Genomic DNA, 11,470 nt, shown 5'->3' on the forward strand with positions numbered 1-11,470 from the left:
GAGTAGGCCATTCTGCCCTTCGAGCCTGCATGGCTGATCATCCTTAATCAGTATCCTGTTCCTGCCTTATCTCCATAACCCTTGATTCCGCAATCCTTGAGAGCTCTAACCAACTCTTTCTTAAATGAATCCAGAGATTGGGCCTCCAGTGCCATCTGGGGCAGAGCATTCCACACAGCCATCACTCTCTGGGTGAAGAAGATTCTCCTCATCTCTGTCCTAAATGGTCTACCCTGTATTTTTAAGCTGTGTCCTCTGGTTCGACACTCACCCATCAGCGGAAACATGTTTCCTGCCTCCAGAGAGTCCAATCCTTTAATAATCTTATATGTCTCAATCAGATCCCCTCTCAGTCTTCTAAACTCAAGGGTATACAAGCCCAGTCGCTCCAGTCTTTCAGTGTAAGGTAATCCTGCCATTCCGGGAATTGACCTCGTGAACCTACGCTGCACTCCCTCAATAGCTAGAATGTCTTTCCTCAAATTTGGAGACCAGAACTGCACACATTACTCCAGGTATGGTCTCACCATGGCCCTGTACAGCTGCAGAAGAACCTTATTGCTTCTATACTCACTCCCTCTTGTTATGAAGGCCAGCATGCTATTAGCCTTCTTCACTACCTGCTGTACCTGCATGTTTACCTTCATTGACTGGTGTACAACAACACCCAGATCTCTCCGTACTGCCCCTTTACCTAAATTGATTCCATTTAGGTAGTAATCTGCCTTCCTGTTCTTACCATCAAAGTGGACAACCATACATTTATCCACATTAAACTGCATCTGCCATGCATCTGACCACTCACCTAACTTGTCCAGGTCACCCTGTAATCTCCTAACATCCTCATCACATTTCACCCTGCCACCCAGCTTAGTATCGTCAGCAAATTTGCTAATGTTATTGCTAATAGCATCTTCTATATCATTAACATATATTGTAAAAAGCTGCGGTCCCAGTACTGATCCCTGCGGTACCCCACTGGTCACTGCCTGCCATTCCGAAATGGAGCCGTTTATCACTACTCTTTGTTTCCTATCAGCCAACCAACTTTCAATCCAAGTTAGTATTTTGCCCCCAATACCATGCGCCCTAATTTTGCTCACTAAACTCCTATGTGGGACTTTATCAAAGGCTTTCTGAAAGTCCAGGTACACTACATCTACTGGATCTCTCTTGTCCACCTTCAGAGTTACATCCTCAAAAAATTCCAGAAAATTAGTCAAGCATGATTTCCCCTTCATAAATCCATGCTGACTCTGACCTATCCTGAACTTCTAATTATTACAAAATTTGGAGTTTATTGAGCACTGCCTGTCAACTACTCCTTTTTATACTTAGAATTCTTTTGGACTATTTAGATTATACAGTCACTTTGTTTCTGTCCTGGCACAGTTTTAACTTTTGGACTACAATAGGACTTGAGTTTGTGACCTACTACATGTCAAACATTGAGGACAATTTGTGAAGAGAGGTGTGATGAAGCATATATGAAAGAATATCCATGTTTGGTCTGGTATGAATGGGATGTGCATCATTAGTAGTGAGAGTGCTAGAAGGGATTTGGTTCCTCCTGTGGTTAGCTCCACAGAATAAAGCTGAGATTGCCAGCTAATGGATTTGGAGTATGGTATGTATCCATGTCGTAACCAGGTGGGTGGTAGAAACAATCTTACACAGCTGAAGCCAGATGTGTTGTTCCTCTTGCAGCTGACCAACCAATGGTTCTTCTCTTAGGAAGGGTTCAGGTAGGGGATAGTGGGTTGTAAACAAAGTCTCCTTCAAGTCAACTTAGCTCCACAAGGCACACCAGACAAGGAAAGTCTGGCTTCTAGTCCACTTGGTGGCAAATTAAATAATGCAGTTTCTGAATCAGGTAGTTGCGTACATCTTTACTAATGACTGAACAACCCATGGAGTTATTGTTTGGTTGGGGGTTTAAAGTGCATCTTGCTTGGCTTCAGGAAACCTTACAAGTCGATGCTTAATGGTAACTGCCTGGATCCAAGCCAAGGTTTTTATCAACAGGTTGGGCTGTGGAAGTTTTAATGTTTAAACTTCAGTGTGGCACAGAGGTAGGCAGTTTAGCCTAACTGGTTTATGGTTGCTGTTTATGCTCCACATTAACTGTTGGGAATTCTTAAACCTTGAGATCTGCCAACCAGCACCTAATTTCTTAGGCAGATTGGCCCAGATTTTGATCTTCAAGATGGGATTTGTGAGTAAGATTACCTCCCGATTCACAATCTCACTTGTGTAAAATAGTAACATGCTGCTAACCCTTTATAGGCACATATCTTAAACTATTGTCAAATCATTTATATACCTTGTGATGCATTAGTCCCATGACTTGCAGTTAGCAAGTAGCAGTAATAGAAGTTATATGTACTGTATTTAGCTTGCAGTGATTTAGCATCCATATGGTCTTCTGTTCAAATAAAGAGCCCATTCTATTATTCACCAATCGTTATACACAATTGGGAAGCAAAAGAGACAGGTGTCAGCCTGGTTTTTGAAGATTTGTTTGCAAACCTCAAATCTTCACATACTACAAAAGAAAGGAGCTGGTGGAATTGCTATAAATTGTCATTGTATTTAAGTATACTACAGCTTTGCAGGGTTTCTACACACCATATGTTCATGTGGGATTCCACCTCAGATCAATGGGCAGCCATCAGAGCTGGTAAGATTGTTTAAATCTGGAAGAATTTAACTAACTGCTGTGAAGTTTAAGCAGGAACAGAATTTAAGTATGACACTGAAGGCGGTCTCACTTTAAGTTGAACTCAATGACAGAAACATGACTGCTGAAACTGAAAATTGCAGACTCGACTGGGAAAAATAATCAATTCAGTAAAACAGCTGGGACAAACTTATAACTGTTAGAAGCATTAAAATTCCTGCAAAAAGCTAAAGGGTGATCAAAAAATTTACAGCATTCAATTGGAAAGTAAAAGATACCCTATCTGATTTACTTTGTTCCAGTGAATATGTCAAGCTGTGCTTCTGTGTCTCAATATTTCCAGGCAAGCAAGGCATTAAAATTGCTACAGGCAATGAAAACCTCTACATGTCAAATCTGTCCGATTACCATTTTAAAACTCTGGGGAAAGAAGTGGTCAATACTTGATGATTAATTATAAGTGAAGCTGAACTTCAAAATATACCATGTCCATGTCCTTTAGGCAATTACCAACAGAGACGATTGGTCAATTCATAAGTAGATCCATGGACAAAGGATGAGATTGTCACTTAATAGCAGGTGAGCTAATCAACAGAACATTTGAAATTCAGATAACACCCATTCCAATGGAAGTATTGCAAAAAGACATCTTTGACAAATCCAAAAGTTTCATCATAGAAATATTCAAAGTGAAACCAAGTAAGAAGCTATACTAATGGGTAGATAAAGTCTACAGGCTACGGGTAATTTGTCCACCGTTGACATGACAGCTAATAAACTATGTGGCCTCAAACAAAGATTGCCCTGCTTTTAACACTGTGTCGAAGTCTGTGGCACTAGAGGACAAGAGAAGCACCAATGCAGAAAGCAAAGTCTGGAACAAGTAGTTTAGGATCATTATAAGCCCAACCTGACACCAGACTGGTGCAGCAATTCAAACAACCAAGGTCACATATCAAGCTGTATAATGACAAGATTCATGAAATGCCTAGTTAAGCTGACCATCATAAGATGACGATGAGTGGAATATTGACAGAAAGTGAACATTCTGTTTGCTGAGCATTAGTGTGCATTAGCACAGCAGGTCTGCCCCAGTATCTGTACAGAGATAAACAAAATTATGATTTCTAGTCCAATATGCCTCTTCTTTGGAACCTAAGAGAGGTAGAAATGTGATGGATTGGTATGCTGTTGATCAATGGTAACAGCAATGAAACAGGAGAGATCAGATGATGTTTAGACAGCAAAGGAGCTTACAGATCAAAGATGTCATTGAAGAGAAGGAAATTGGAATGAATCCATTCCTGGGGTTTGGAATGCTTTTGGGCATTCACAACAGGACTCCATTGCATAGTTTTATAAACAAAACCTCCAGAGCTAAATACAGCAAATGCTTTTAAGTAGCTTGAACATGTGCCCATCAATTCCTGCATCAAAGGATGACAAACAAAGGAATTAGCCATATTTATATCTATTTCTAAGGCTCAAAAGATGGTTCAAATGTGAATCAAAGAATAGACCGACTTATAGGTGAAAATTGACATGTTCAAATTAGAGCCTCTGTACTGTTGAACTTACTTTATACAAAGCTCCACCATTAATCATTGCATTAAAAATATATGTAACTTGTGATACCATATTACATTATGTCATGTGAAGTTGTCAGCATATTTCAAACTTACCTATCACAAGGTTCCCAACTCCAAATTAGGGTTTTCCATTGTCCCTGACTCCTCTAAGGTGTGGTCAATGACAGTGCTTACCAAAATAGACCTTATTCCATAAATATAACAGAGGTCCAAAATAGAGACCCTTACAATGTAGTAGGCAAGGATGGGAGTGTGGTGTTTGGGCTTGCACCCACACCCTTATTCCTTGCTCACAATAGGAATGGAATTGGGAATTGCAGACTCAGTCATGCCTGGCTCTATTTCAACATCAGTGCGGGAAATCTGAAATCCCATCCATCCTACTGAATTATACTGGGTTCCTGGAGCTTCTAACGGCTGCTTATCAGACTGAAAGCATGATTTTACACCCATCACAGTAGGGAATTCTTTCCTCAGATCCAATCAGAGGCCAGATGCACTCCTGTACTCCAGTCCTTTAAGACAATAGATTGAAGCATTGAATTGGGATTGGAGTCAATGTTTAGGGGTTCCACTGGTTGTGAAGCTGGTGTTGGTTGGGTGGAGGGGCGGGGGGAATGGAATCTCACTGGCATTAAAGCCTTCAGAGGGCACCCTGCAATGGGCCCAGGAGACACAATATGAAGCAAATTATCTGCCCCGAACACTTGCCATGCACAGAGAAATCTGCTTTGCTACTATGCCAGCCACATGGTGTGGACACCTCTTGCTTGTTGGTTAAATTCTGGTGGTAGGAGCATGAGGCAGCATGTGGGAATTAATTTCTTTCTTAAGGGCCTCAACTGACCCACTGATGGTTGGGCTGCTCAATCCCACCCCTATCATTATGGGTTAGAGGCAGCACACCACCTGCTGGATTTAATAAGTCAGTTCACCTTCACAGCTGCCAACAGGGGAGTGTAAAGCCCAGTCCTGAAATGGGAAAACCCAAACTCTCCCTGTGGTGATTCCTCAGGAGCTTGGTTTGGCAGTACTCAGACAACATGATGTGTTTTTGTATGTGCTTGAAACCAAGCTGACTCCACAAATGCTTGAATCAAGGTGAGTGATCAGTGTTTATGCAATCTTTGCAATCTGAATGAACAATTTCAGTTCACTGGCATAATTTATTAGTACTGTGTTGAATTCTATTTCAAGAATAGCAGTAAAACTAAAAGCTAAAGGTATAGTCTTTCTCTCACGACAAAACCATGTGGTCAAGGAATGGAACTCATTCAGTTTTTCTTAGACCGAGGTATTATGAGTTACAAAAGCACATGGAGCTGATAGAACTTAAGTACAGAGCAACGATGATCTAACAGAAAGGCTTAAGGTATTGAATGGCCTAGTATAATGTTCCAATGAGAACAACAGCTTGTTTCAATTTAACGCTTTCATATGTCACAAAATGTCCCAAGGGAACCTTTCATGATTGTTTTAAAACAAACATTGATATTCGACACCAAGCTGCATGATGACCAAAGCTTAGTCAAAGAGAGGTTCTAGTGAGTTTCTTAAAAAAGGAAAACAAGGTACAGCAGTGAAAGGTCATAAGGAGGATATTCCAGAACTTCGGGTGCAGGCAGTTAAGGCACATCCCCAGTGGTGGAGTTAAAATTGGGGATGTTCAAAAGGTCAGAGTTAGATCAATACAATTTCTTGGAGTGTTGCGGGATTAGAGGAGATTGCAGATTTAGACAAGGGAAAGACCATATTGGACTTTGGAAACGAGGAAGAGCATTTTAAAATCAAAGTGTGGTTTGAGTGGGTGAGACAACGTAGATCGATGATCCTACGAGTGATAGGTGAATAGGACTTGTTCCAAATAAGATCATGGGCAATAGAGTTCAGGATAACCTCATGTTTGCTGTGAACAACTCTTTCAAAGATCCAGACGTGCTGATGAATCTGTACCTTCTTTAATATAATTGATTTCACGTGGAATTGTAACTTGGTACTGACTTTATACAGCAAAAATTACTTAATACAAAATCTGAAAATAAACACAAAAGTCACATTTTAATCATTTATATTGCAACTTGTAATGTTTCTGGAGCCAGGTAATCTGAAAGGTAGAATGATCAATCTCACTGCTGGTTGGAAAACTGGTGGTACAGATCAGCCACATGTTGTACATCCATCACAACTGCAGACAACTAAGAAAGGAAACGTGAAGGTCATTTCACAAATGGCTGATCCACTAATACCAGGTTCTTTTCAAGCAGTGAAAGTTAAAATCTATACCAAAGAGCTTCCTATTCAAGCATGTAATTAAAGATTTTTACCATTTGGTTTTGGAGGAAGAGTCGGAGCTTGGTTTATTAGTCCTATGGGACCTGGAGGGCCTGGTAGACCAGGAGGGCCTTTTGGTCCTGGAGGGCCTTTTGGTCCTGGGGTGCCTGTAGCTCCTGGTGCTCCTGGTTGACCTTGAAGCCCTGGTAGCCCTGATGGACCTAGTTTGCCAACAGGTCCATCTAGACCCGGCAGTCCCATGCTTCCTTTAGCTCCTGTTGCACCAGGTCTTCCATTTGAACCTTTTTGTCCTTTTATGCCAGGAGGGCCTCTATATCCTTGACTGCCCTTCTCTCCTCTTGATCCAGGAGGGCCTCGAGAACCTTTTGGACCCATCGGTCCAGGTTGTCCGACTTCTCCGCGATCCCCTTTTTGTCCTCTGGCTCCTTTTGTGCCACTTGGTCCTTGTATTCCTTTGTCACCTTTCGGACCTCTTGGGCCAGGAGGACCTAAATGTTCAGTAAAACGAAGAAGTTAAAATTTTTAGTACATGTTGTGGAGACAGAAATTAATTTATTGAACCTATTTCCATCATTTCTGAAATACTTCAGTTCTAGGAACCCCCTATTGCAATTGGTTATGCAGACTGGATGCCTTTGTGTTGTCTCAGTTAACACAATGCAACTAGATTTTAACTTAGAATGGCAACCTGTGCACTGATTATGCAGGTCTCATTAATGTTATGAAAATTGTCCTCATCAGACTGACTCCTGCAGTGCAGTTTAGAATTTTTTTTCCAAAAGTGGATTTTGCTGACTAGGCCAGTAGCCGTTGTCCATCCTAATGGTCTTTCAGAATGTGATAGTGAGCTACCTTCTTGAACCAAAGCAGCCCTTGGGGTTAGGATACACCCACTGTACTGTTTGGAAGGGACTTCCATGATTTTGATCCAATGACGATGGAGGACGTTTCAAGTCATGATGGTGAGTGGCTTGGAGGGAAACGTGCAGGTGGTGGTGCAACCACGAATCTGCTGTCCTTGTCATTCTAGATGGTACAGATGGTGGATTTGAAAGGTGCTGTCAAAGGAACTTTGGTAAATCAATGCAGTGGTACATGCTGCAGCCATGGAACATCGGTGGTAGAGATGTAGACATTTATGGTGGTACATTAGGGCATCAAGTAGGTAGCTTTGTTCTGATTAGAGTCTAACACTTAGGCAAGACTTTGGAAGCATAGAATGGGGTAGCAAAATGCAGGGGATGGGGACAATCAAAATGTAGAGCTGGTTTAAGGAACAGATATTTTGTGTCCTTGATTGGTATGTCCCTGTCAGGCAGGGAAGAAGTGATAAGGTAAGGAAACCGTGGTTTACTACAGAAATTGCATCTCTTGTTAAGCAGAAGAAGGAAGCTTATATGATGATGAGGCGAGATGGTTCAGATGAGGGGATGGAGAGTTACAGATTAGCTAGGAAGGATTTAAAGAGGGAGTTAAGAAGAGCAAAGAGAGGACATGAGTCTTTAGCAGGTAGAATAAAGGAGAACCCTAAAGCTTTCTATAGTTTAGTGAGGAATAAAAGGATGACTAGGGTAACAATAGGGCTAGTCAAAGACAAAAGTAGGAAGTTGTGTGTGGACTCTGTGGAGATCAGAGAGGTGCTAAATGAATATTTCTCATCGGTTTTCACTCAGGTAAAGGAGAATATTGTAGAGGAGAAGAATGAGATATGAGATATTAGATTAGAAAGGATTGAGGTTAGTAAGGAGGAGTTGTTATCAATTCTACAAGAAGTGAAAGTAGACAAGTCCCCTGGGCTGGATGGGATTTACTCGAGGATTCTCTGGGAAGCTAGGGAGGAGATGGCGGAGACTTTGGCTTTGATCTTTGAGTCATCATTGTCTACAGATTTAGTACCAGAGGACTGGAGGATTGTAAATGTTGTACCTTTGTTCAAGAAAGGCAGTAGAGATGACCTAGGTAATTATAGACTAGTGAGCCTTACATCTGTTGTAGGAAAAGATTTGGAAAGGATTATAAGAGATAGGATTTATAATCATCCAGCAAGCAACAATTTGATTGGAGATAGTCAACATGGTTTTTTCAAGGGCAGGTCATGTCTCACAACCCTCGTTGAGTTTTTTGAGAAGGTGACCAAGCATGTGGAAGAGGGTAGGGCAGTTGACGTGGTGTACATGGTCTCAGTAAAGCCATTGATAAGGTTCCACATGGTAGGCTGCTGGAGAAAATGCAGAGGCATGGGATTGAGGGTGATTTAGCAGTTTAGATTAGAAACTTGCTTTCTGTAAGAAGGTAGTGAATCGTGGTTGACGGAAAATATTCAGCCTGGAGTCCAGTTACGAGTGGTGTGACACAAGGATCTGTCTTGGGACCACTGCTGTTTGTCATTTTTTATAAATGACTTAGATGCAGGCACAGGTGGATGGGTTAGTAAGTTTGCAGATGACACTAAAGTCGATGAAGTAGTGGACAATGTGGAAGAATGTTGTAGGTTGCAGGTGGGCTTGGATAAACTGCAGAATTGGGCTGAGAGCTGGCAAATGGAGTTCAATGCAGCTAAATGTGAGGTGATTCACTCTGGGGAGAATAACAGGAAGGCAGAATACTGGGTCAATGGAATGATTCTTGGTAGTGTGGATATGCAGAGGGATCTTGGAGTCCATGTATATAGATCCCTGAAAGTTGCCACCCAGGTTGACAGTGCTGTTAAGAAAGCATATGTTGTGTTGAGTTTTATTGGTAGAGGGATTGAGTTCCAAAGCCGTAATGTCATGCTGCAAACATACAAAATGCTAGTGCGGCTGCACTTGGAATATTGTGTACAGTTCTGGTTGCCCCATTACAGGAAGGATGTGGAAGCATTGGAAAAGGTGCAGGGGAGATTTGCCAGGATACTGCCTGGTCTGGACGGGAGGTCTTATGAGGAAAGGCTGAGAGACTTGGATCTGTTCTCATCGGAAAAGCGGCTAAAGGCGGCTAAGAGGGGATTTGATAGAGACATACAAGATGATCAGAGGATTAGACGGGGTAAACAGTGAAAGTCTAGGATGATGATGTCAGCTTGTATGAGGGGGCATAACTACAAATTGAGGGCTGCTAGATTTAAGACAGTTGTCAGAGGCAGGTTCTTTACTCAGAGAGTGGTAAGGGCGTGGAATGACCTGCCTGCCAATGTAGTTATCTCAGCCACATGAGGGAGATTTAAACAATCCTTGGATAAGCACATAGATGATGATGGAATAGTGTCGGGGGATAAGCTTAGATTAGTTCACAGGTCGGTGCAACATGGAGGACCGAAGGGCCTGTTCTGCACTGTATTGTTCTATGTTCTAAGTATAGTGTATTCCACCATACTTGTGCTGGTGGAAGGCTTTGTGGAAATTCAGTCTCTAACCTGCTCTTATAGTCACAGTATTTATACAGCTCGTTTAGTTCAGTTTCTTGTCAACAGTCTGCCCCAGTATGTGGATAGTGGGAGATTCAGCTAAGGCAATGCCACTGAAGATCAAAATTCACATGACACCAGGTTATAGTCCAACAGGTTTATTTGAAATCACAAACTTTCAGAGCGCTACCCCTTTGCCAAGTCACCTGATGAAGAGGCAGTGCTCCAATAGCTTGTGATTTTGAATAAACCTGTTGGACTATAACCTGGTGTTGTGTGACTTTTCACCTTTTCACCTAGTCCAACACCGGAACCTCCATATCATCAATGCCACTGAAAATCAAGGAGGTGCCCTGCGAAAATTTTTTAAAAGCCTCCTGCTAGCCCATTGATGGTTGCACTTGGCGAAAGGTCTTAGGCCCACCAAGCTGAACAGGGTGGGGAGGAGCATAGGTACTACTCCCACCCTGCTATTAAAATAACCACTGCTTTCTTCCTTCCCAATGTTGCCACTGGTTCCAACTCTATTGAAACAAGGTCCAAGATCTAAGATTGGGAGCCTTGGTACTCACATTCAGGTCCATGGGATAAAATCTGCACTAATCTCACACACTGAATTTGGAATCCCAGAATATTGCAAACGTTTATTTGTAGAATAACAGTAAAATTATTAAGAAAGCTATGACCCATCAAGGTCTGTGCACAACAATTCAATCTTAGTCTGTCCCACTAAATATCTCTACATACCATACTGAATGCCTATATGGATAACTGATCCAGTTCCTTCTCAATTTACCTAGATCTAATGACTTTTTCTGCTAATCTTTTTCAATTATCCTGTCAGAGAAAAATATGTGAGTTTTGAGAATATTTTGTAGCTCAGGTTGAGGTTCTGGATGTATGTTTGCTCGCTGAGCTAGAAGGTTCATTTCCAGATGTTTCATCGCCCTACTAGGTAACACCTTCAGTGGGCCTCTGGGCAAAACCCTGCTGATGAATTCTGCTTTCTATATGTTTGGGTTTCTTTGGGTTGGTTATGCCATTTCCTGTGGTGATGTCATTTCCTGTTCTTTTTCTCAAGGAGTGGTAGATGGGGTCAAACTCGATGTGATTGTTGATAGAGTTCTGGTTGGAATGCCATGCTTCTAGGAATTCTTGTGTCTGTGTCTCTGTTTGGCTTGTTCTAGGATGTATGTGTTCTCCCAGTCGAAGTGGTGCCCTTCCTTATCTGTATGTAAGGATACTAGTGAGAGAGGGTCATGTTGTTTTGTGGCTAATTGATATTCATGTATCCTGGTGGCTAGCTTTCTGCCTGTTTGTCCAATGTAGTGTTTTTTACAGTTCTTGCAAGGTATTTTGTAAATGACGTTAGTTTTGCTTGTTGTCTGTATCAGGTGTTTCAAGTTCATTAGCTGCTGTTTTGGCGTGTTGGTGGGTTTGTGAATGACTGACTGTACAGACAACAAGCAAAACTGATGTCATTTACAAAATACCGTGCAAGAACTGTAACAAACACTACAATGG

At 41.8% G+C, this 11,470-nt stretch overlaps 1 protein-coding gene across 1 annotated transcript in view; it reads right to left on the minus strand.

The window, feature by feature from the left end:
• colec12 (collectin sub-family member 12) overlaps positions 1-11,470 on the minus strand; it is a 205,021-nt gene that overhangs the window by 20,820 nt on the left and 172,731 nt on the right. Inside the window, exon 6 of the mRNA XM_043688229.2 lies at positions 6,594-7,049. Coding sequence (XP_043544164.1) covers positions 6,594-7,049 — 456 coding nt within the window. The remainder of the gene's footprint in view (positions 1-6,593; positions 7,050-11,470) is intronic.

This window comes from Chiloscyllium plagiosum, unplaced genomic scaffold, assembly GCF_037043375.1.
Source record: "Chiloscyllium plagiosum isolate Xiang-an unplaced genomic scaffold, Cpla_swu_hap1 HiC_scaffold_4, whole genome shotgun sequence".
NCBI classification, from domain to species: Eukaryota; Metazoa; Chordata; class Chondrichthyes; order Orectolobiformes; family Hemiscylliidae; genus Chiloscyllium; species Chiloscyllium plagiosum.